This window comes from Hyla sarda, chromosome 4 (assembly GCF_029499605.1).
Source record: "Hyla sarda isolate aHylSar1 chromosome 4, aHylSar1.hap1, whole genome shotgun sequence".
Classification (NCBI taxonomy): domain Eukaryota; kingdom Metazoa; phylum Chordata; class Amphibia; order Anura; family Hylidae; genus Hyla; species Hyla sarda.
In genome coordinates this window covers 256,228,134-256,251,259 of record NC_079192.1, presented here as the reverse complement: position 1 = coordinate 256,251,259, position 23,126 = coordinate 256,228,134, and the positions used below count along the sequence as shown (strand labels likewise).

Below are 23,126 nucleotides of genomic sequence, written 5' to 3'. Positions count from 1 at the left end.
TACGAGTATTGTGTGTTCCAGTGACATTAGCTTATCGGAGGAACAGGAAAACATGATACAACTTAATTCTGCAACTGAAGAACCACAACAAAGAATGAACGACTTAAAGCCTACTGGAGCTGAGGAACTTCAAAATGGTAAATCTACCACCTGAGACAGTCAGTCAATTCCAACAGCCGGTGGTCAGTATCCACAGTTCCGTGTTTCTGCTAGTACTTGGCAATATTCCTTTTATTACTGGTCTGGTATCAACATGGCAAGAATGCTGGGAGAGTAACTCAAGGATAGCCACATGTTTCCTACAATGCACAGTCAATATATGGAGACCATATAGTGTCTGAATGGCACAGCCTGGAGGTGGCTGAAGCATGAGGATACCTTATAGTGGCTAAAAGGCAAAGCCTTGAGGTGGCATCAGGAGTCCTGAAAATGACCCTAATGCAAGGAATTTCTGAAACTGGGGACCAGCACCTTAATTGTGTTCTGCGGTATCCATGGCAGCACAATGAGAGAGCCTGGAGGTGGTAGCATCAGCATGAGGAGACCATAGAGCAGCACAGTTATAGAGCCTGGAGGTGGCAGCATCAGCATGAGGAGACCATAGAGCAGCATAATTAGAGAGCCTGGAGGTGGTAGCATCAGCATGAGGAGACCATATGGTGACACAATGACAGAGTGTGGAGGTGGTAGCATTAGCATGAGGAGACCATAGAGCAGCACAATTAGAGAGCCTGGAGGTGGCAGCATCAGCATGAGGAGACCATATTGCGGCACAATGACAGAGCCTGGGGGTGGTCGCAATAGCATGAGGAGACCATAGAGCAGCACAATGGCAGACCCTGGAGGTGGTAGCAGCAGCATTAGGGCCATGCCAACTGAGGGTTGAGTGTGAGGAACCCACCGACTGTTGACTGGGGGTGTCGAATGTCACTTGAGATTAAATGGATGAGCGAGTGGGTTGCTGGTCGCGACACGACCGCTAGCTGACACCAGGAGCTCAGACTTCTAGCTGCGACTCCGGCTGGCACACACCCCTACTCTGTTGCGACCTCTAGCTGTGCCAGATGAATTTAGGCCTCTGCCACTCCTCTGTGCACGTCCTGGCAATACTTTTCCTGACATAATTATTGCGTATATGAGGGGAGTACAATACACTTTACAACACTTAAAACAGTATTTGTCTAGAACAGCAGCAGGTGTGTACTATTGGCTCTCCTGTCACAGTATCTAGGCCCTTGACAGATAAACAGGTAAAAAATAGTACACTACTTAGATGTACGTATGAGGTATGCACTGATGATGGCAGAAAAATGCGCTACAATACACATTAAAAACTCTGTATTTTTGTAAAACACCAGCCGGTGATTACTTTTGGCTGTCCTATCACAGTATGTAGACCCTTGACAGATTAACAGGTACAAAATAGTACACTACTTAGATGTACGTATGCGGTATGCACTGATGAGGGCAAAAAAATGCGCTACAAAATGCATTAAAAACTCAGTATTTTTGTAAAACACCAGCCGGTGAGTACTATTGCTTGGACTTTCACAGTATGTAGGCCCTTGACAGATTAACAGGTACAATATGGTAGACTACTTAGATGTAGGTATGTGGAAGCACGTATGAGGGCAAAAAAATGCGCTACAGTGCACTTGGAAAATGTATTTTCATGAAACAACAGCCAGTGATTTGTTTTCCCTGGCCTTTCACTGTATGTAGGCTTGTTACAGATAAACAGATTAACAGGTACAAAAAAGTGCACTACTTAGATGTAGGTATGTGGCTTGCACAGAAAAATGCGCTACAGTACACTTGGAAAACGTATTTTTGTAAAACACCAGCCGGTGATTACGTTTGCCTGGACTTTTCCAGTATCTAGACTTGGTACAGATTTATAGATACAAAATAGTAGACTGCTTTGATGTAGGTATGTGGTATGCATGCATGAGGGCAGACAAATGCACTACAGTCCGCTGAAAAAACATATTTTTGCAAAGCAGCAGGACACAACAGTGCAGCACCACAAAAAAGGGGATTAAACCCTAAATTGCACTCTGTCACAGAGTGTTAAGAATGGTGTGAACTGGTTTTTATACTGTCTACAGACTAGTTTAAGCAGCAGATGATTTCTTGTGGAAAAAAATACACAGAATTGCGCTGAAAAATCATTCCTGCCTCCTGGGATGAGGTTCATGAAGTTCAGGCAGCTTCTTGATATATATGAGGCAACGAAAAGCTATCTGCCCCTCTGATAAAATGCTGAATGATGTGACTGGGAACTTAATGGCTGGCGTCAAAATCCTTCTCAGTGACAACAAGCACTGCACTTCTCTCTGTCCACAACGCTTATGTAACAAGCAGTTGTCAGTGGAACGCTGCGGTATAATCAATTCAGCATCTCTGTGTAACACACACAGACACACAGTCCGTCCTATCTCTGCAGTGTATATGGCATGAAATGAACAGCCGCAAAATGGCTGCCAATTATATAGGGCTGTGACATCACAGGGGTCAATTAATGCTGATAGGCTGCATCCCGCATGTGATTCAGGGTCATCGCGCCTACCTCGCTTCCCGCCTCGCATTCCCACCTTCCCAGCATCCCCTGCTCCATGTAATGACATGTGGATCCACCATTTTAGGTGTCCTGGAGCCTGGAATGCTGTAAAATGGAGTTTAATGAAGCAATCCGCGCGATAGAATCGTGGCAATATTCGCATTCATTGTGAATCGAATAAATACTGAAATTCGTACCGAATTTGGGGTCGTCTGCTTCGATTCGCTCATCTCTACTTGTAAGCCATATATTTTTCCATACAAAGTTTTTCTCACTGGACCTTGAAAACCCAGCATAGTCATTGCTAATGTTTGTTCATTTACATGTAATTTGCAGACAATGGTCGACTGAAATGTACAAAATCGACCACTTTGGCTAACAATTGTCTTATGTGTAAGACAACAGGCCATGTTTACACGTTAGAATTTCCTTGCTGGATTCCCGTTGAATTCAATGGGATTCTGCTGCACTGTGCACATGGCGGAATTTCCGTGCCAGATGTTTCCGGCATGGAAATTCCATTTTCTGTGTTCGCACAAAGAATGAGCACATTCATTGTTTGTGTGGAGTCTGTACAGAATGCATAGCCGTCTATGGCACGGGGCATTCCTGCACGATTTTAGTGAAGCTAACACAGAAAAAAAGTTTTTATGGAAGATTCAGATAAGTCTAGTGTAAGGAACCGAAGGGTTAACTTGCACTGAGATCTTTTGTTTGGTCTTGTTTCTTTGGTTATGCCTGTCAGTTGGCCTTGATTTTACACCTGGTCTGGACCAATTTAAGCTGGCAGTCTACTCCCAGTCTTTGCCTGTTAGAGAGCTTAGTTTTTATACTCCGTGAATGCTTTCTACTGTATCTGTTATATTTGTCATTTTGACCCTTTGGTTCCGCTCTCTGACTCTTCTCTCTGGTATTAGCGATTTTTGTACTCTAACAAACTCCTGGCTTTTGACGCGGGTAGTGGACTTGGACTTATGGTGAGAGTGTGTTAGTTTTGCTTTGTTAGTCTGTCTGTTCTCTACTGTTCCTTGACCTGAGTCTGTATTATTGTATTTTATTATTTTGACTATTACGTCCCTCACTTGTCTAGGGAGGTACTGTCACTGTGGTTACAGACCTGTCGCCAACGGGCAGGTATGTGAGTAGGCAGGGACAGGGACTTGAAGAGAATATTGGGCACTCCTTCTCTACCCATATGTGACACCAAGATAATTTGATAGCTATACTCAGCAACATCAGCAAATATACGTCATGCAGCAACATCTACAGTGCCACAGTGACTTTACTTATTCACCTCTAACAAACTCTTTTGTCCTTGGTGACATACATATAAATGTTTCCTTTAACTATTGATTGCAATTGGACTAAATTAAAATGTGTATTTTGTTTAATAGGATTTATGAAAGAGTTGTGGAAATGCCTTACATGGATATTCCATCTGGAACAACTTTATGGGTTGGTCAAAGAAACAATGCACATGGTTATTTCAAGGTATGTGGTTTGTTGTATGTTTTAGACTTATCCAAGGTCTATGTCACACCATTTTTATTTTATTATCAAAATATTTGTTATAGAATATGAAACTATAGGCAACCATTCACATTGGAAAGCTCACTGTTATCAGTCACATAGAAAATAGCATGGATACCTCCATTTCAAGACTGAAGAAACTTGGCTGAAAGCAGACACTGGCATTGCCCATTAGATTGGCAGAGATCACACCAAGGTCCTTAGCAGTACATTCAGTGACTCAGTAAAGTTATATTACCATGTTACTCTGTGTGACTGTCATTGTAAACATCAAGCAATAATTTCTAATAATTTTCCACAGACATATATTGGAGAATTCACTGGGGTTAGTTAGGTGTAATACACAGAACTGAAACCAAGACAAGGTTGTAATACATTATACCTTACTCCATTATTCAGTATGTGCCCTCTATGTTTCCTATTTCATTATTCCAGGGAAAGGCAAACAGAAATAAGTGATTCATCCACCTGATGTGTTTCAGAGAGTAGAAAATAGGATCTTCTACACTATCCATTAATATCAGTCCTATCTATATCAAGTCAACCTGCTCAGCTTGTCAAACATAGCTGCCATATCACTGAATATCATTCTTTTGTCTAAAATACGTCTAGTATCACTGTACACATTTTTTTTTTCATTTGTCATCTGTAAAAGCCATTCAGGTCTCAAGTGATAGAGTTAAGAAAATTGCTGATCACTATCCATTGAGAAGAGTTTTCCATTTGGTCAAATTCTATTCTAGTGTCTGAAAACAAGAGTTTTTTTAAGTTTAAATTTTCAATACTTATATTTTTACAATATTTTTAAGTTTCATCATTTTCAACATGTATTCAAATAAGCCAAAATAAGACTGAATGCTATTAGTAAAATTAGGGCCCATTCAGACAGCAGAATATCTGCTCGGAAATTTTCGGGCAGACATTCCATATGCAATCAATGAGCATGAGGACTGCTTGGACATGCACCGTCTCCATTGATGGCAGTGCATGAACAAGTGGATTCCACTGAAAGAATGAACATGTTCAATCTTTCAGCTTAGTCCGGAACTTGAATTACCACAGCAGAATTTTCCGCCTTGGAAAATTTGGTGTGTACACAGTAGAGAAGAATCTTATTGTAAACAATAGGAGGATGCTGCATTGAAATTTTTAAGCAGAATTTTTCTGCTGGATTCTAGGGATAAGCAAATAACAAATCGGTATCCCTTATGAATTTCAGGAAAAATTCAATTAGCAACAAATGCGAATATCTCCATCATTCGATTGCGCAAATCGCTTAATTAATCTTCAGTTAGTGCGGTCCAGGCACCAGGGGCCAGGCATGTAAAATGGCAGATCCACATGTGAGGACATGGGGCAAGGAATCCTGGGAAGCAGGAACAAGGGTCGGTGGGATGACCCTAAATCACATTCAGCAGCCAGCCACCCCTGTGATGTCACAGCCCTATATAATCGGCAGCCATCTTGTGGCCTGTCACATCAACATTCTATTACAGAGAGAGAGGGACAGACAGCAGTGTGTGTTGCACAGAAAAGCATTTTTACAGCAGTGATTTACCTCCCAGTCACATCAGCGTTCTATTGCAGAGAGGGACAGAGAGCAATGTGTTGCACAGAAAAGATTTTTTACAGCAGGAGGAGTCACAGCGAGAGGTCTGAGCTCCCGGTATCAGCTAGCGGTCGTGTCTTGACCAGCAACCCATCTACCATCATCGATTGGTTGACATGGTCATCCACTTTATCACAAGTGACATCTGACAACCCCAGTCAACAGTCAGTGGGTTCCTCAGACACAACCCTCAGTCGGCATGGCCCGGGAGCAGTCCCTGTCCTCCCATTACCTCTGTCCTATGCTGTTCCCTCCTCTAAAGAAGTATCTTATGCTGTGGGTTCAGCTAGACTATTTAGTGAAGACGATCTACTAGAGGACAATCAGCAACAACTGCCCAGCCAAGAAGTGGAGGAGACATCCGCTGCTTCCTCCGCTAGGTGAGCAGGTAGTGATGGGTAGAGTTGCGTGAGAGGTGGTGTTGCGAGCGTTCAGGCTCCTGAAGCAGACACTGTTGTGGACCCTGAGGAGGACACCAGTGAAGTGCAGACACAACTCAATGATGATGTAGCCGATCACACTTAGGAGCCGGGCGCAGAAGGGGCTTTATCATCATCAGGAGAAGAGGGTTGCAGGTTGCACGTGAGGCAGCAGCAGAGCCAGCAAGGTGGTAGCATGGTTGGCAGTCAGCATGGGGGCGGAAGTGGAAAGTCTGGAGTCAAACATGCCTGGGGTAGACCACTTGCTTCGCCGCAGCCTACCTCCTTGGGAGGTAGTGGAACAGGGGTTCCTGGAGTCGGCAGCAGTAGCAGTTAAACAGTGCGGACTGTTGGTGGGAAAATCAGCTACTTGGTGGTGTGGCGGATTTTCATCAAGCATCCGGAGGAGGTTGTCCCTTGAGCCCAAGGTTCAGTACTGGGACCGCTGTTGTTTAATTTATTTATCAATGATATAGAGGATGGTATTAACAGCTCTGTTTCTATCTTTGCAGATGACACCAAGCTTTGTAGCACAGTACAGTCTATAGAGGATGTGCATAAGTTACAAGATGACTTGGATAGACTAAGTGTCTGGGCATCCACTTGGCAAATGAGGTTCAATGTGGATAAATGTAAAGTTATGCATCTGGGTACTAATAACCTGCATGCATCGTATGTCTTAGGGGGGATTAAACTGGCAGAGTCACTGGTAGAGAAGGATCTGGGTGTACTTGTAGATCACAGACTACAGAATAGCATGCAATGTCAGGCTGCTGCTTCCAAAGCCGGCAGGATATTGTCATGTATCAAAAGAGGCATGGACTCAAGGGACAGGGACATAATACTCCCCCTTTATAAAGCATTGGTACGGCCTCACCTGGAATATGCTGTTCAGTTTTGGGCACCTGTCCATAAAAGGGACACTGCGGAGTTGGAAAGGGTGCAGAGACGCGCGACTAAACTAATATGGGGCATGGAACATCTTAGCTATGAGGAGCGATTAAAGGAGTTACAATTGTTTAGTCTTGAGAAGAGACGTTTAAGGGGGGATATGATAAACGTATATAAGTATATTAATGGCCCATACAAAAAATATGGAGAAAAACTGTTCCAGGTTAAACCCCCCCAAAGGACGAGGGGGCACTCCCTCCGTCTGGAGAAGAAAAAGTTTAGTCTCAAGGGGCGACACGCCTTCTTTACCGTGAGGACTGTGAATTTATGGAACGGTCCACCTCAGGAACTGGTCACAGCAGGAAAAATTAACAGCTTTAAAACAGGATTAGATACATTCCTGGAACAAAATAACATTAATGCTTATGAAGAAATATAAAATCTCATCCCTTCCCCAATATCGCGCCACACCCCTACCCCTTAATTCCCTGGTTGAACTTGATGGACATATGTCTTTTTTCGACCGTACTAACTATGTAACTATGTAACATAGCCACATGCAAGATGTGTCGTCAGAAGGTGAAGCGTGGCCAGGGTCCCAATGTTGGTACCACAGCCCTGGGTCAACATATGTAGTGTCACCATAAAGCAGCCTGGGAATACCGTGGCCCGGTGGTCTGGCCTGCTGCATCACCCAGTGGCACACTGCTCCCTGTTTCAGCTAGCCAAGGCTCCACCACCTCAGCTGAAGGGAGCTGTGTGTCATACCCCTCTTCTGTCACTCAAGATGCTCCTTCTCCTCCTAATTCGAGTCAGTCATTCTACCAGAAATCCATCAGCAAAGCCATGTCCAAGAGACAACGGTATGCACCCACTCATCAAATGGCGCAAAAGCTTAATGTGCTCCTGTCCAAGTTGCTGGTGCTGCACTCCCTCCCTTTTCAAGTGGGGGCTCTGCCCCTTTCAGAGAACTGATGGCTTGTGCCGAGCCGAGGTGGAGAGTACCAAACCATCATTTCTTTGCGAAGAAGGCAGTACCAGCCCTGCACAATTTTGTGGAAGAGAAGGTGGACCAGTCCTTGAGCCTGTCGGTGTGTACCAAAGTGCACAGCAGCACCGACTTGTGGAGCTGTAACTATGGTCAGAGACAATAAATGTCCTTTACGGACCACTGGTGAAAGTGGTTCCTGCACAGCCACAACAGCAACTTGGACAGGTCACGCCAATTCCGTCTCCACGCTCTCAGGCCGTTGGTCCTGTGACAGTGTGGGTCTCCACCTCCTCATCCTCCACAGTGTCCTCAGCCTCCACTGCACAGACAAGTCTCAGTGCCCCTCCAGCATACCATGTGTGCAGTGCACGGCGGTGTCATGCTGTTCTTCAGATGGTTTGCCTTGGCGAACTGAGTCACACAGGGGAGGAACTGCTAAAAGTAATTAATCAAGAAATTGAACCATGGCTTAGTCCATGAAAACTGGAAATGGGAACCATAGTGACTGACAACGGGAAGAACATCTTGTCTGTGCTGCAACAAGGAAGCCTGAGACATGCGCCCTGCATGGCACAAGTGTTCAATCTGGTTGTCAAGCGGTTCCTGAAGTTCCCCCCCCCATCTGCAAAACATCCCAACAATGGGAAGGAAACTTTGCATGCACTTCAGCCACTCGTACACCGCGAAGCACACCCTCCTTGAGCTGCAGTGTCAAAAAGGTATCCCCCAACATAGTCTGATTTGCGACATTTCCACACGTTGGAATTCCACCATCCATATGTTGGACCGACTGTACAAACAGATAAAAGCCATCACCGATTTATTGATGATCCAAGCGGATAGGGGGACTCTCCTGTGTAACTTAATGTCAACCAGTGGCAGCTCATACGTGACACCTGCCGATTGCTCAGGCCCTTTGAGGAAGCCACCTTATTAGTCAGTTGCCAGGATTACGGGATGAACAACGTCATTCCACTGCTTCATTTACTACAACATGTATTGGAAATGATGGCTGGTCAGGGCACTGGCCTCATGAGACCTGTGGGGGCTTTACTGGAGGAGTTGCGGGAGCGGCACAGTAGAGCACAGTTTAGGTTTAGCAAGATGGGTGGTTTTTCTAGTAATCTGACTGGAGAGGAGGAGCAGGAGCAGCCAGAGGAGCTAGAGGGTTATGAGGAAGGCAAGACAGAGGCAGAGACACACCGTGGCAGTATGCAGTGGAGATAGAGGCAGGGAGTCCCTCCGAGTCACTTGCACAAATGGCACAATGCATTCTCACTTGCTAGTGTAATGACCGTCAATTTCTCACCATTCAGCAGCGGGAGGACTTCTGGTTCTCCACCTTATTAGACCCTCGCTATCGGCACAAATTGGTGGCCTTTTTTACACCCACTGAGAGGGAGGACAAACTGACCTACTACAGAGACATCCTACATAGTCAGTTGACCTATGCCTATCTGCGCCATCGTCAATCCTCTCGCAGGTCTGGCTCGGGGGGGCCCCCTGCGCTCACCTTCCACTGCCATGGCTGCTGGGGAGGGGTGGGGTGGCAGGAGGGATACCTGCTCCATCAGCAGCCTGAGTTTACAGTCATTGATGAGTAGCATTCTTCACCCGCATAGTGAAGCAACTCATCAGCAGGAGTTTGCCCTGGAAAAGCTGTCTTGCCTGGCCAGTAGTGTGCCATCAGAGCGGGTGTTTAGTGCGGCGGGTGCCATAATAACCCCAAGGAGAACTCATCTGTCCACAAAAAATGTCGAGAGACTGACCTTTATGAAGATGAATCAGGCATGGATCAGCCAAGATTTCCACCCACCAATCCCTGATGCATCAGAGTAGATTGACCATGGTGCCACACCAACACTTCACAAGTATGGATAGTGCAAAACATATTTAAGATGCTGCTCCCCAGTTACAGACATTAGCTTTTTAGAGTGAGTAACACTTGCTAAGAAAGGAATTAACAATGCAAGAGTTGGGCCTTACAGGGGAAGTTTTTAGCCCACCAGTTACAATGAACCATTCGTAGTCCACCTTTTAGAGGTCTTTGCATCACATCAATACTTGGGTACGTTGTCCATTTTAGGACAGCATCAGCCGTCAGCTGTACCTCGCTCATCCTTCAGCCAAAAAGGCGTCCCGCCTCCTCCCTCAGGCAAATAGCTGTCAGTTCTCAGCTGTACCTCGTTCATCCTTCAGCGAAAACTGCGTCCCGCCTCCTTCATCAGGCGTCAGACAAAACTTTTGTCAACCTAAACTCTCTCATGCCTCAGACGAAAAAGAAAGTGCTGAGTCAGCAGAGCAGAACTTCGGCAGACTGACAGTGTGTGATTGGCTGCCAGCACAGATACTGTGATTGGTTGATGGGAGCGTAGGCGTGTGCAGTCCCGCTCCACTGTTTAGACACACTTCTTTACAAACCCTAATCCTCTCATGCACCCAGCTTTTCCCGATTCCTGCAAAACAAACCTACACTCTCAACTTTTCCCCTATTCCTGCAAAACCTACAGTTAGCCTAGCTGTTTTTTTTTTTCAGGAATGGGGAAAAGCTGAGTACACAGCTTTTCCCGATTCCTGAAAAACCTACAGCTATGTACTCTGCTTTTCCTGATTCCTGAAAAGCCTACAGTTATGTACTCAGCTTTTCCAGATTCCTGCAAAATCTACAGTTATGCTAGCTGTAGGTTTTTCAGGAATTAGGAAAAGCTGAGTACATAGCTTTTCCCGATTCCTGAAAAACCTACCGCTATGTATTCTGCTTTTCCCAATTTCTGCAAAACCTACAGTTATGTACTGAGCTTTTAACAATTCCTGATAAACCTACAGCTGAGTACATAACTGTAGGTTTTGCAGGAATAGGGGAAAAGCTGAGATCGTAGGTTTGTTTTGCAGGAATCGGGAAAAGCTGGGTGCATGAGAGGAGCGGGACTGCCCACACCTACGCTCCCATCAACCAATCACAGTATCTGTGCTGGCAGCCAATCACAAACTGTGCTAGCAGGTCTGCCGAAGCTCTGCTTACTCAGCACTTTCATTTTCATCTGAGGTATGACAGACATAAGCATTAAAAAGGTTTTGGCTGACGCCTGACAGAGGATGGAGGAGGCGGGATGCCGTTTTGGCTGAAGGATGAGCGAGGTACAGCTTGACGGCTGATGCTGTCCTAAAATGGACACTGTACTTGGGGGTTTAGGTGGCATATGGTGTTTTTTGCACACCATTCCTTGGTTATATATATATATATATATATATATATATGTGTGTATATATTTTATCCTAAGAATATCATTAAAAGTTAAGTTTTACATAATGCATATCCTCAATACTTAGTGTGCACACTAACACTTTTACAAAAGATACAGTTTTCTTCTGCCTACCTGCCTCAGCTACTATTCTGATGTTGCCGCACATCTGATGCCAAGTTCTCCTTTTTTCACCCACCTTCGTCACCAGGTACTGGTATTGCCACCCAACGCCCCACTATGTCACCGGGTCACTTTCAGGACTCCTAATGCTGCTGATGCCATCTTCAGGCTGTCTCTTTCTGTCACCATATGTTCTCCACATGCTGATGCCAGCTCCAGGCTGTCTCATTCTGCAACTGAAAGATCTCATCATGCTTCCGCCACCTCCAGTCTGTGTCATTCAGCCAGTATATGGTTTGTTCTTGCTTGCGCCATCTCCAGGCTGTGTCATTCAGCCACTATATGTTTCCTCATGCTTCCGCCACCTCCAGGCTGTGTCACTTTACCACCATCTGGTCTCCTCATGCTGGCACATTAAATAAAACTTTTTAGGTTCATCAATTTGAAATCTTCAATTTAAATGTTAAACCATATCTTTAATCTTTTTAATTGTGAGACCCTATGGTCTTGTCAGACTGTTGCCACCTCCAGGCTGGGTAATTCAGCCACTATATTTTATCCTCATGCTGCTGCCACCTCCACACTGTATCATTCAGCCACTAAATGGTCTCCTCATGCTGCCCCTGCCTCTCAGCGCCCCCCCCCCCCCCTATGAAAGTGTGAATGTTTAATTTAATCAGTTATGGTTCATTGTTATCGATCCAAGCTGTTTCATTGGATTCTTGTAATAATTCCACAGGTAATGTGACATTGACGACCATAGGGCATAAGTCTTGAAAAGATTACATTGTTTTTTTTATTTATTTAAGATTTATATTAGATTCCCAAGTTTAATGTCCCAGTGTTTACTTTGAACTAATACTGTATGACTACAAAACCCAATCTAACAAGTAGTCATATGGCGGCACAATGACAGAGCCTAAAGTTGGCAGCAGCATGAGGAGACCATTATCTGGCAGAATGACACAGCCTGGAATTGGAACTCAAGGTAATGTCCCAGGCCCAGCAGATCACTAAACCATATAGTTGCTGAATGACACAGCCTGGAGCAGGCGGCTGCATGAGTAGACACTAGGGCTTCACAATCCCTAAGATTAAAAGATGAATTTTAAAATTGAAAAATTATGTTAGCTGGTGCTAGTATAAAATGTTTGTAGGTAATGTCCCAGGCCCAGCAGCATCAGTAAACCATATATTGGCTGAACGACACAGCCTGGAGGTGGTGAAATAATGAGGAGACCATATAGTGTCTGAATGGCACAGCCTGGAGGTGGCTGAAGCATGAGGAGACAATATAGTGTCTGAATGGCACAGCCTGGAGGTGGCTGAAGCACAAGGAGACCATATAGTGGCTGAATGGCACAGCCTGGAGTTTGTGGCAGCATGAGGAGACCACATAGTGTCTGAATTGCACAGCCTGGAGGTGGCTGAAGAATGAGGAGACCATATAGTGGCGGAATGGCACAGCCTGAAGTTTGTGGCAGCATGAGGAGACCATATAGTGGCTGAATGGCACAGCCTAGAGGTGGCAGCAGCAGCATCAGGAGTCCTGAAACCTATCTAGTGATAGATTGGTGTGGTGGGTGGCAATACCAGTACCCAGTGACGAAGGTGAGTGAAAAAATGTCTGATGCAGAGGAATGTTTATAACTGGGGAGCAGTACCTTAAATCTGTTTGGCACTATCCATATTTTTGAAGTGTTGGTGTGGCACCCTGGTCAATCTACTCTGATGCATCAGGCATTGGTGGGTGGAAATCCTGGCTGATCCATGCCTGATTCATCTTCACAAAGGCCAGTCTCTCCACATTTTTCGTGGACAGACGAGCTCTCTTTGGGGTTACTATGGCACACGCCGCACTAAACAACATTAGTGGGTGCATACTGTTGTCTCTTGGACATGGCTTTGCCGATGGATTGTTGGCGACATGACTGACTAAAAGTAGGAGGAGCAGGAGCATCTGAAGTGACAGAAGGAGGGTATGACACACAGCTCCATTCTGCTGAGGTGATGGAGCCTTGGCTGGCTGAAAGAGGAAGCGGCGTGTCACTGGGTGATGCAGCAGGCTGGACCATTACATAGGAGCCACGGGTCTCTCAGGCCGCTTTTTGGTGGCGAAGCATATGTTGACGCAGGGCTGTGGTGCCGAAATTGGGACCCTGGCCACGCTTCACCTTCTGCCGATATATCTTGCATGTGGCTATGTTAACCTCTTCCGGATGCTTGATGAAAAACTGCCACACCGCCAAGTAGCTGATTTTCCCACTGCACTAATTAACTGCTACTGCCACCATCTCCACGAACCCCTGTTCCAGTACCTCCCAGGAAGGTAGGCTGCCTTGAAGCAGGTGGTCTCCCCGGGCATGTTTGGCTCCAGAATTTCCACGTCTGCCACCATGCTGACTGCCAACCATGCTACCATCCTGCTGGCTCAGCTGCTGCCTCACAGGCAACCTGCAACTCTCTTCTCCTGATGATGATGAAGCCCCTTCTGCACCCAGCTCCCAATTGCGATTGGCTTCATCATCATCAACAAATGTCTGCACATCACTGATGTCCTTGTCTGGTTCCTAAACAGTGTCTGCTTTAAGATCCTGAATGCTGGCAATGCCGCATCCCACGTCACTCTCCTCATCACTGCTAGCACGGGAAGCGGTGGATGTCTCTTCCAGTTCTTGGCTGGGCAGTAGCTGCTGACTGTCCTCTATTAGATTGTCCTCAGTGAATTGTGGAGTTGAACCCACCGATTAAGATGCTTCTTTAGGGGAGGGAACAGCATAGGACAGAGGCAATGGGAGGACAGAGGCTGCTCCCGGGACATGCCAACTCAGGGTTCTGTCTGAGGAACCCACCGACTGTTGACTGGGGTATCAGATGTCATTTGTGATGAAGTGGATGACCGTGTTAACCAATCAATGATGGCAGATGGGTTGCTGGTCGAGACATGATCGCTAGCTGATACCGGGAGCTCGGGCCTCTTGCTGTAACTCATGCTGCCATTCGCCCCTAGTCTGCTGCGACCTCTGCCACTCCTCTGTGCTCATCCTGGCACTTCTCTTCCTGACATACTTAGTGCGTATATGAGGGGAGTACAATACGCTTCACTACACTTAAAACAGTATTTGTCTGGAACTGCAGCAGGTGTGTACTTTTGGCTGTCCTTTCACAGTATCTAGGCCCTTAACAGATTAACTGCTACAAAATAGTACACTACATAGATGTAGGTATGTTGTATGCAGTTATGAGGGCAGAAAAATGTTCTACAGTAAGCTGAAAAAAGCACTGGGTATAACCCCAGCCGGTGATTACTTTTGCCTGGACATTCACAGTATCTAAGCCCTTGAAAGATTAACAGGTAAAAAATAGTACACTACTTTGATGTAGGTATGTGGTATGCACTTATGAGGGCAGAAAAATGCTCTACAGTACGCTTAAAAAAGCACTGGGGTAAAACACCAGCCGGAGATTACTTTTGCCTGGACTTTCACAGTATCTAGGCCCTTGACAGATTAACAGGTACAACAAAGTATACTACTTAGATGTAGTGTTGCTCGCGAATATTCGCGATGCAAATTTTATTCGCGAATATCGCATATTCGGGAATTCGCGAATATTCGCGAATATAGCACTATGTATTCGCAATTAGGAATATTCATTTTTTTGTTTGTTTTTTCACAGTACACATCACAGTGATCATCCCTCTCTGCTTCCAGCTTGTGTGGGTAAAGAAGGCTCTAATACTACTGTGTGAGACTGGCGTACAAATTTTCGCATATGCTAATTTTTGCATATGCTAATTCCCGCATATAAATAAACGCGAATATTACGATCATGCGAATTTAGCGAATATATGACGAATATTCATCCATATATTCGCAAAATATCGCAAATTCGAATATGGCCTATGCCGCTCAACAATACATAGATGTAGGTATGTGGTATGCACTTATGAGGGCAGAATAATGCGCTACAGTACGCTTAGAAACACGTATTTTTGCCCAACACCAGCAGTACACAGTCGCTGTGTACTAAACCCAAAATTGCACTCTCTCACAGACTATTAGTAATGGACTGCTGGGCATTATACCATCTACAGACTAGTGTAACCAGCAGATTTGTTGTGGAACAAAGACACAGAATTGCACTGAAAAATTATTCCTGCCTCCTCTGCTAAGGTTTATGAAGTTGAGGCAGCTTGTTAAAATGTATGAGGCAACGCACAGCTATCTGCCCCTTTCTGTAATATAATGCTGTAGAAAGTGACTGGGAGGTTAATGGCTACAGTAAAAATCCTTTTCAGTGAAAAAAAAATCACTGCTCTTTGTCCACCAGAACGCTGATGTGACTAGGAGGTGAAACGCTGCTGTAATAAGCATTTCTGTGGAACACACACACTGACAGGCTGTCCATCCTGTCTCTCTGCAGTGTAATGAATGAAGTGATGAGCCGCAATATGGCTGATGATTATATAGGGCTGTGACATCACAGGGGTGACTGGCTGCTGATAGGCTGCATCCTGCATGTGATTCAGCGTCATCCCGCCTACCTGCATTCCCGCCTTGCCTTCCCAGCGTTCCTTGCCCCATGCACTGACATGTGAATCCGCCATTTTAGATGCCCTGGAGCCCGGACAGCACTAAATGGAGTTTAATGAAGCGATTCACGCAATAGAATTGCGGCAGTATTCGCATTCGTTCCGAATAAAATTTTTCATGAAATTTGAAACCAATTCAGGTTCGTCAGCTTTGATTTGCTCATCTCTATTGGTCTCCTCATGCTGCCGCCATCTCCACGCTGTCTCATTCAGCCACTATATGGTCTTCTCATACTGATGCCACCTTCAGGCTCTGTCATTGTGCCGCTCTGCAACAGTGATTCTAATATATATATATATATTGAAAGAGCACTTACAGCTCACCCCAAGTAGACTCAACCGCATCGCGGACCAGCGTGGACCATGCTATATATCAAATCCAGAAGAAAGAGAATGTCTAGCGTGGCAGCTCGTATGCAACAGATTTATTCGGCACAGCAAACTCACAGGTACAAGACGATCGTATTGTACCTGTAAGTTTGCTGTGCCGAATAAATCTGTTGCATACGAGCTGCCGCGCTGGACATTCTCTTTCTTCTGGAAGTGATTCTAATAGTGACTAGGAATCGACCGATATCGATTTTTTTTAGGGCCAATACCGATAATCTGTGGAGGTTAAGGCCGATAGCCGATAATGTATACCTATATTCCGGTATAAATTATCGGTTATTTCTCCCCCCCCCCCCCCCCCCCGGAGCCGCTGCAGATCATTGATTTAAAGCTGGCGCTTTAAATCAATGAACTGTAGCGGCTTTTGCGGTGCCAGAGACTTCTCTCCCCCTGCCTGTATAAAGCCCCCTGACCTATAATACCCCCTGTCCTGTGCCCCTCATATATAATGCCCCATGTCCTGTGCACCTCACATATAATGCCCCCTGAGGGGGGGCATTATATGTGAGGGGAACAGGACATGGGGCATTATATATGAGGGGCACATGTCAGGGGGCATTATATGTGGGGGCACATGATGGGGGCATTGTATGTGAGGAACACAGAACATGGGGCATTATATGTGGGGGTCACAGGACAGGGGGTATTATGTATGAGGGGCACATGACGGGGGGATTATATGTGGGGGCACATGACAGCCCACCCCTGTCATGTGCCCATATAATGCCCCCCTGACTTATAATACCCCCTGTCCTGTGCCCCTCACATATAATGCCCTATGTCCTGCCCCCTCAGGGGGCATTATATGTGAGGGGCAAAGGACATGGGGCATTATATGTGAGGGGCACTGGACAGAGGGTATTATAAGTCAGGGGGGCATTATATGGGCACATGACAGGGGGGGCTGTCATGTGCCCCCACATATAATCCCCCCTGTCCTGTGTTCCTCACATATAATACTCCCCTGATATGTGCCCCTCACTTATATTTGCCCCCCTCACTTATCATTTGCCCGTCCATCCATACAGTGCCCGAGCAGTGCTCACCTCACACGCTGCTACGTTCTTGTGCTATGAGTGAGAGCTGCAGGGACGTGATCTCATCACGCCGGCCTGCCATGGATGGCATCCCCGCGGCTCTCACTCCCACTGCAAGAATGAAGCAGCGTGAGAAAGGTGAGGGAGTGGAGGAGCGGGACAGCTGACAGCTCCCTCTCCACCATGCTGTCAGCTGTCAGGCAATTGCTCCGCACGGCAAAACAAGGCGTGTGCACGAATCGCGGGACTTCAGTCCTGGCCTGAAGTTCAGGGCCGGGACTGAAATCCCGCTATTCGTGCGCACGCCTTGTTTTGCGCATTATTGTCAGGTTAGAAGCCGATACCGATAATGGGAAAAAACGTGAATATCGTATAATATCGTCCGTGCCGATAATCGGTCGATCCCTAATAGTGACACCTCTAATCTGCATGTCATACTGAATAACAGTATTATTTCCCTAACCCAGTACACATTCTATGCGTGTTACAGCAAGGCAAAGTGTTCTACACCCCTATTGAGGCTCTCTGTAGGCCAGAAATAGCCATTTATAACAAAGATTCGCCACAAATAAATTCAGACCGAACTGAATTTTTCCCCCTAAAATTCAGCAAATTGGCCGAATCAAATTTAAAAAAAATTTGCTCATCTCTACAGAATTCCACTCCGAAATGCTGCCATGTAAATGGGCCCTTAGAGTCATAGATATTCAGTGTAGGAACCTGTGCAATCTAAATAGGAGACAAATTGTCTTGAAACAGTTAAAAGGGTACTCCGGTGGAATTTTTTTTTTTTTTTAATCAACTGGTGCCAGAAAGTTAAGCAGATTTGTAAATGACTTCTATTAAAAAAATCTTTACCCTTCCAGTACTTTTTAGCGGCTGTATGCTACAGAGGAAACTCATTTTTTTTTTTCTTGTCAGGAACTTTCCAGAGCAGCATAGGTTTGCAATGGGGATTTTCTCCTGCTCTGGACAGTTCCTGACATGGATAAAGGAGTCAGCAGAGAGCACTGTGGACAAGACAAAGAGTAAAAAAAGAAAAGAATTTCCTCTGCAGCATACAGCTGCTAAAAAGTACTGGAAGGGTAAACATTTTTTAATAGAAGTCATTTACAAATCTGTTTAACTTTCTGGCACCAGTTGATAAAAAAATAAAAGGTTTTCCACCGGAGTACTCCTTTAACCTCTTAAGGACGTAGGGCGTATGCATACGCCCTGCATTCCGAGTCCTTAAGGATGTGGGGCGTATGCATACGCCCGTGGGAATTCCAGTCCCCGCCGCTAGCCGGTTGGGGACCAGACCGGGATGCCTGCTGAAATCATTCAGCAGGCATCCCGGGACATCGCCGAGGGGGGCCCTGAGACCCCTCCATGTCGGCGATCGCACAAAAATCGCATGTCAATTCAGACATGCGATTTTCTGTGATTCCGGTTCTTGCCGCTTACCGGGCGGGGACCGGACCGGGATGCCTGCAGAAATCATTCAGCAGGCATCCCATCTCATCGCCGGAGGGGATTCTGAGATCCCTCATACAGGCGATCGCCGCAGTACCGCGGTAAACACTCACCGGCCGTCTGCGGCGCTTCCGGGTCACGTGGGTCACGTGGGTCACATGTGACCCCATGACCCGGATAAGGATGATGATCGGTGGTGTAACAGACACCACCAATCATCATCCATAACGTACTGGGGGGCGACACTGTTGCTGTCCCCCAGTACAGCAGTGATTGGGTGGCCGCAGTGAACGCACCAATCACTGAAGTTTGGGGAGGGGGGAGGTGGGATCAGGAGCACGATGCTCCGTTCTGCCCACCATTTTCTTCTCATCTGGTGTGCAGGACAGAGCTCTGTTTCTCCATCTCCCCCTCACACCCAAAAAAAGTGTTAAAAAGTGCCCCCTTGCCCCGTTTCTGTGGCCCCTTGGCACAGAAAACAGTATGGGTTAGCTTTAGATTAGGTAGGGACAGTTAGGAGTTTTTTTTTTTTTTGCAGCGTACAATCCGTAGGTGTCCGTGGGTCCGTAGCACGTTTAGCTGCGTGACCCCATCCCTACTGGGTCGCTGCGGTCTGTTGCTAGCGTTTTGTTTTTTTGGCGCAGGCCTTTTTTTTTTTTGATTAATGTGTGGCTGGACCCTCTTAGCTATAAAAGAGCGGTCCGCAACCATTAGCTAAAGCCCACCCGCCGCTGATCAGTCCCGTAGTACTGATCAGCGTTTTTTTTTTGAGGTGCAGGCACTTTTTTGGGTTATAGCAGCTTTTTTATTTTTATTTTTGCACCTATAGTCGGTCCGTGCCACCAGTAGCAGGCCTGTGCTGTGTGGACGGACCGTACCTCTGTGTGCGGCCTGCCCCACCGCTGTCAGTGATTTATCATTTGTGCAGTTTTTTGGGGTTAAGCGTTTTATTATTTTCTTTTTTGGGTATTTTGTGTGGGGGTCTGTGTACGTGCCACCAGCAACTGTTCTGGGCTGAGTGGCTGGACCTCCCACTGACGTCTGCGCTCCCTGTCGCCACCAAGCGCTAATCAGTGCACACACCACTGATTAGATACACGCTTTTTTTTGGGCGCAGGGCTTTTTTTGGCGCTAGAAGTCCTTTTTTTTAAACGATTTTTTCCCCCCTTTTTAGTTTATATTTTTTCTGTTAGGGCGTGTTTAGTAGGTTAGGTTAGGGCGGGTTAGGGAGGTATTATCGCACCACACCACACAAAGCACATACACGAATAAAGTTTCACCCCCATTAGAGTAGGGAAATGGCCCGCAGAGGACAAGGAAGACCCCACCTTCCTTATTTCCTCGGCCTCCTCATCATCTAGTTCTAATGATGAGCCACCAAGGTGGCGGAGACGCCGCCAAGTGGGTCCGCAAATCTCTTCTGCTCCTGACCCTGTGCCCATGCTAGTATGAGTCCCCTTGGCGCTCATACTAGTCAAGCCCCCCGGCCAAGTTCACTGGTGCCCCATACCGGAGAACTTGTCTGGACTGAGCCAACGGACCACAAGCCCGTGATTCCTGAGTTTGTTGGCGACTCAGGAATCAAGATTGACATTGTCGGGTTCACTGAAATAGACTTTTTTAGTTATTATTTCAGTGACGACTTTGTCAATCTGATGGTTGACCAGACGAATCTGTATGCCCAACAGTTCATCGCTGCTCACCTGGGCTCACTCTTGGCTAGGCCCAATGGCTGGTTTCCAGTCGATGCACCCGAAATGAGGACATTTTGGGGCCTAGTGCTGCATATGGGCCTGGTCAAGAAACCAAGTGTCTGGCAATATTGGAGTGGGGACGTCCTTTACCAGACCCCGCTCTACAGTATGGCCATGGCACGTCCCCGATTTGAGGCCATTCGGAAATGTTTGCATTATGCTGATAATGCAGCATGTCCCCCCCCCGAACTGATCCCGCATATGACCGCCTGTATAAAATCAGGCTGGTCATCAATCACTTCGGGGCCAAATTTTGGGAGGCCTATGTCCCTGGAAGTGAGGTCGCTATTGATGAATCTCTCATCAGCTTTAAGGGGAGACTCAGCTTCCGGAAATACATCCCTACCAAGCGAGTGCGGTATGGTGTGAAGATGTATAAACTTTGCGAGAGTACCTCAGGGTACACTTGCAAGTTTATGGTGTATGAGGGACGAGATTCCTGCATTGTACCCCCAGATTGTTCCCCCACTCTGGGTGTTAGCAGGAAAATCGTTTGGGGCCTTTTGCACCCATTGCTAGATAAAGGTTACCACCTTTACGTGGATAACTTTTATACTAGAATCCCTCTCTTCACATCCCTCGCCACCAGATCCATGCTCGCTTGTGGGACAGTCCGGAAGAATCAAAGAGGCCTTCCTTCCTATCCCCTGCAGACTCCTATCCCCCGGGGTTAGTCCTGTGCCTTTTCCCATGAAAACCTGCTGCTGGTCAGGTATAAGGACAAGAGGGATGTCCTTATGCTCACCACTATTCATGGGAATGGCAGCACCCCTGTCCCTGTGCGAGGTACCGTGGGACCGTTCCTCAAGCCCGATTGTATTCTGGACCACAATCGGTATATGGGGGGAGTTGAACTTTCTGATCAAGTCCTCAAACCATATAATGCCATGCGGAAAACACGGGTATGGTACAAAAAAGTTGATGTATACTTGGTACAGGTTGCCATGTACAACACTTTTGTACTGTCCCAGTACGCTGGCAACACAGGGACATTTCTGCAGTTTCAAGAGGAAGTTCTAAAGACCCTCATCTTTGGTGACCGCCAAAGAGCGGGTCAGAGCACCTCTGGAACTGTGGGCCCCTGGATCGTCCCCGGCCAACACTTTCCAGGTGAGGTCCCTTTCCTGGAAAGAAGGGACGGTCTCAGAAAAAATTCAGAGTGCATCGCAAGAGGGGGATTCGTAAGGACACCACCACTCAATGCAACATTTGCCCCGATCATCCAGGCCTCTGCATTAAGGATTGCTTCAGGGAATATCACACTTCCATGGAGTACTAAATTTTTTATCCTTTCACCTGATTTTCATTCCCCAGAATTCAACTCCAATGTACCAGTCCAGAGTACATTGTCTTCCAAATTTTAAAAACAAAACACCACCCACCAAAAAAAATCTCAAAACCTCTTTCCCAATACCCCTGTTATCTTTTTTTCCCCACCCAAAAAATGGGTCATGGGACACAGAGTCAACAGCATTGGGGGTTTGCAGTTGCCTCAAATGCGCAGCGCTCTCTCTCCACCTGAGCGGGGTGCGCATTTGAGGTAACAGGTTAGGGACGGCCACACACATCACACTCCCAGAATGATGATTCAGAGCACAGGATTTGGGGCGGGCATCATTTTTACTTTCGGCTATACTCTGGGTCATCATTCTGGGAATTGGCATATCAGTATTAAAACTGCAATTTTCATCCCCCCCATAGTACACTTCATCCATTCCTGGAAAATAAATTTAGGGAACACCCGTCTGTTCCAAATGTCCACTTCACTCCTGTACACCTTCCCTAGGGGGTGTACTGTTTGTAATAGGCTCACATGTGGGTGTTCCTTTCTTGTATTTTCGTCTGAATGTATGTAACTGTTAGTAGTGTTGAGCAGCATAGGCCATATTTGAATTTGCGATATTTTGCGAATATATGGACGAATATTCGTCATATATTCACTAAATTCGCATATTCGTAATATTCGCGTTATATTTTCGCATATGCGAACATTAGCATAAATGAAAATTTGCATGTGCGAAAATTACCATATGTGAAAAATTTGAATAAACAAAAATTAGCATATGCTAATCTTCCCATGTGCGAAAATTCGTACGCCAGTCTCACACAGTAGTATTAGAGCCTTCTTTATACCACACAAGCTGGAAGCAGAGAGGGATGATCACTGTGATGTGTACTGTGAAAAAAAAAAAAAACAATATTCGTAATTTCGAATATATAGTGCTATATTGGCGAATATTCGAATTCGCAAATATGCGATATTCGCGAATAATATTCGCATTGCGAATATTTGCGAGCAACACTAGTGTTGACCACCAGACGAAGGGGCAGCCGACACGCCCCCTCAAAAAAAGCGCTATGGCAGAGCCAGAGATTGCCAAAGACAGCGCTGCATCAGTCTCCCAAAAAATTTGAGTTCCTGGATATAAATATCTATATTCAGGATGGCTGTTTGCATACTGCCACCTATTTTAAGGAGGTGGATGCAAACAGCTATCTCGACTTTAACAGTTGCCATCTTAAATAATGGA

At 46.1% G+C, this 23,126-nt stretch overlaps 1 protein-coding gene across 2 annotated transcripts in view; it reads left to right on the top strand.

Annotated features, from left to right (window-relative positions):
- The window catches only part of NELL2 (neural EGFL like 2), a 360,426-nt gene that overhangs the window by 128,799 nt on the left and 208,501 nt on the right, over positions 1–23,126 (top strand). For both annotated transcript variants that reach the window (XM_056573979.1, XM_056573978.1), the window contains exon 5: positions 3,955–4,051. In XM_056573979.1, coding sequence (XP_056429954.1) covers positions 3,955–4,051 — 97 coding nt within the window. The remainder of the gene's footprint in view (positions 1–3,954; positions 4,052–23,126) is intronic.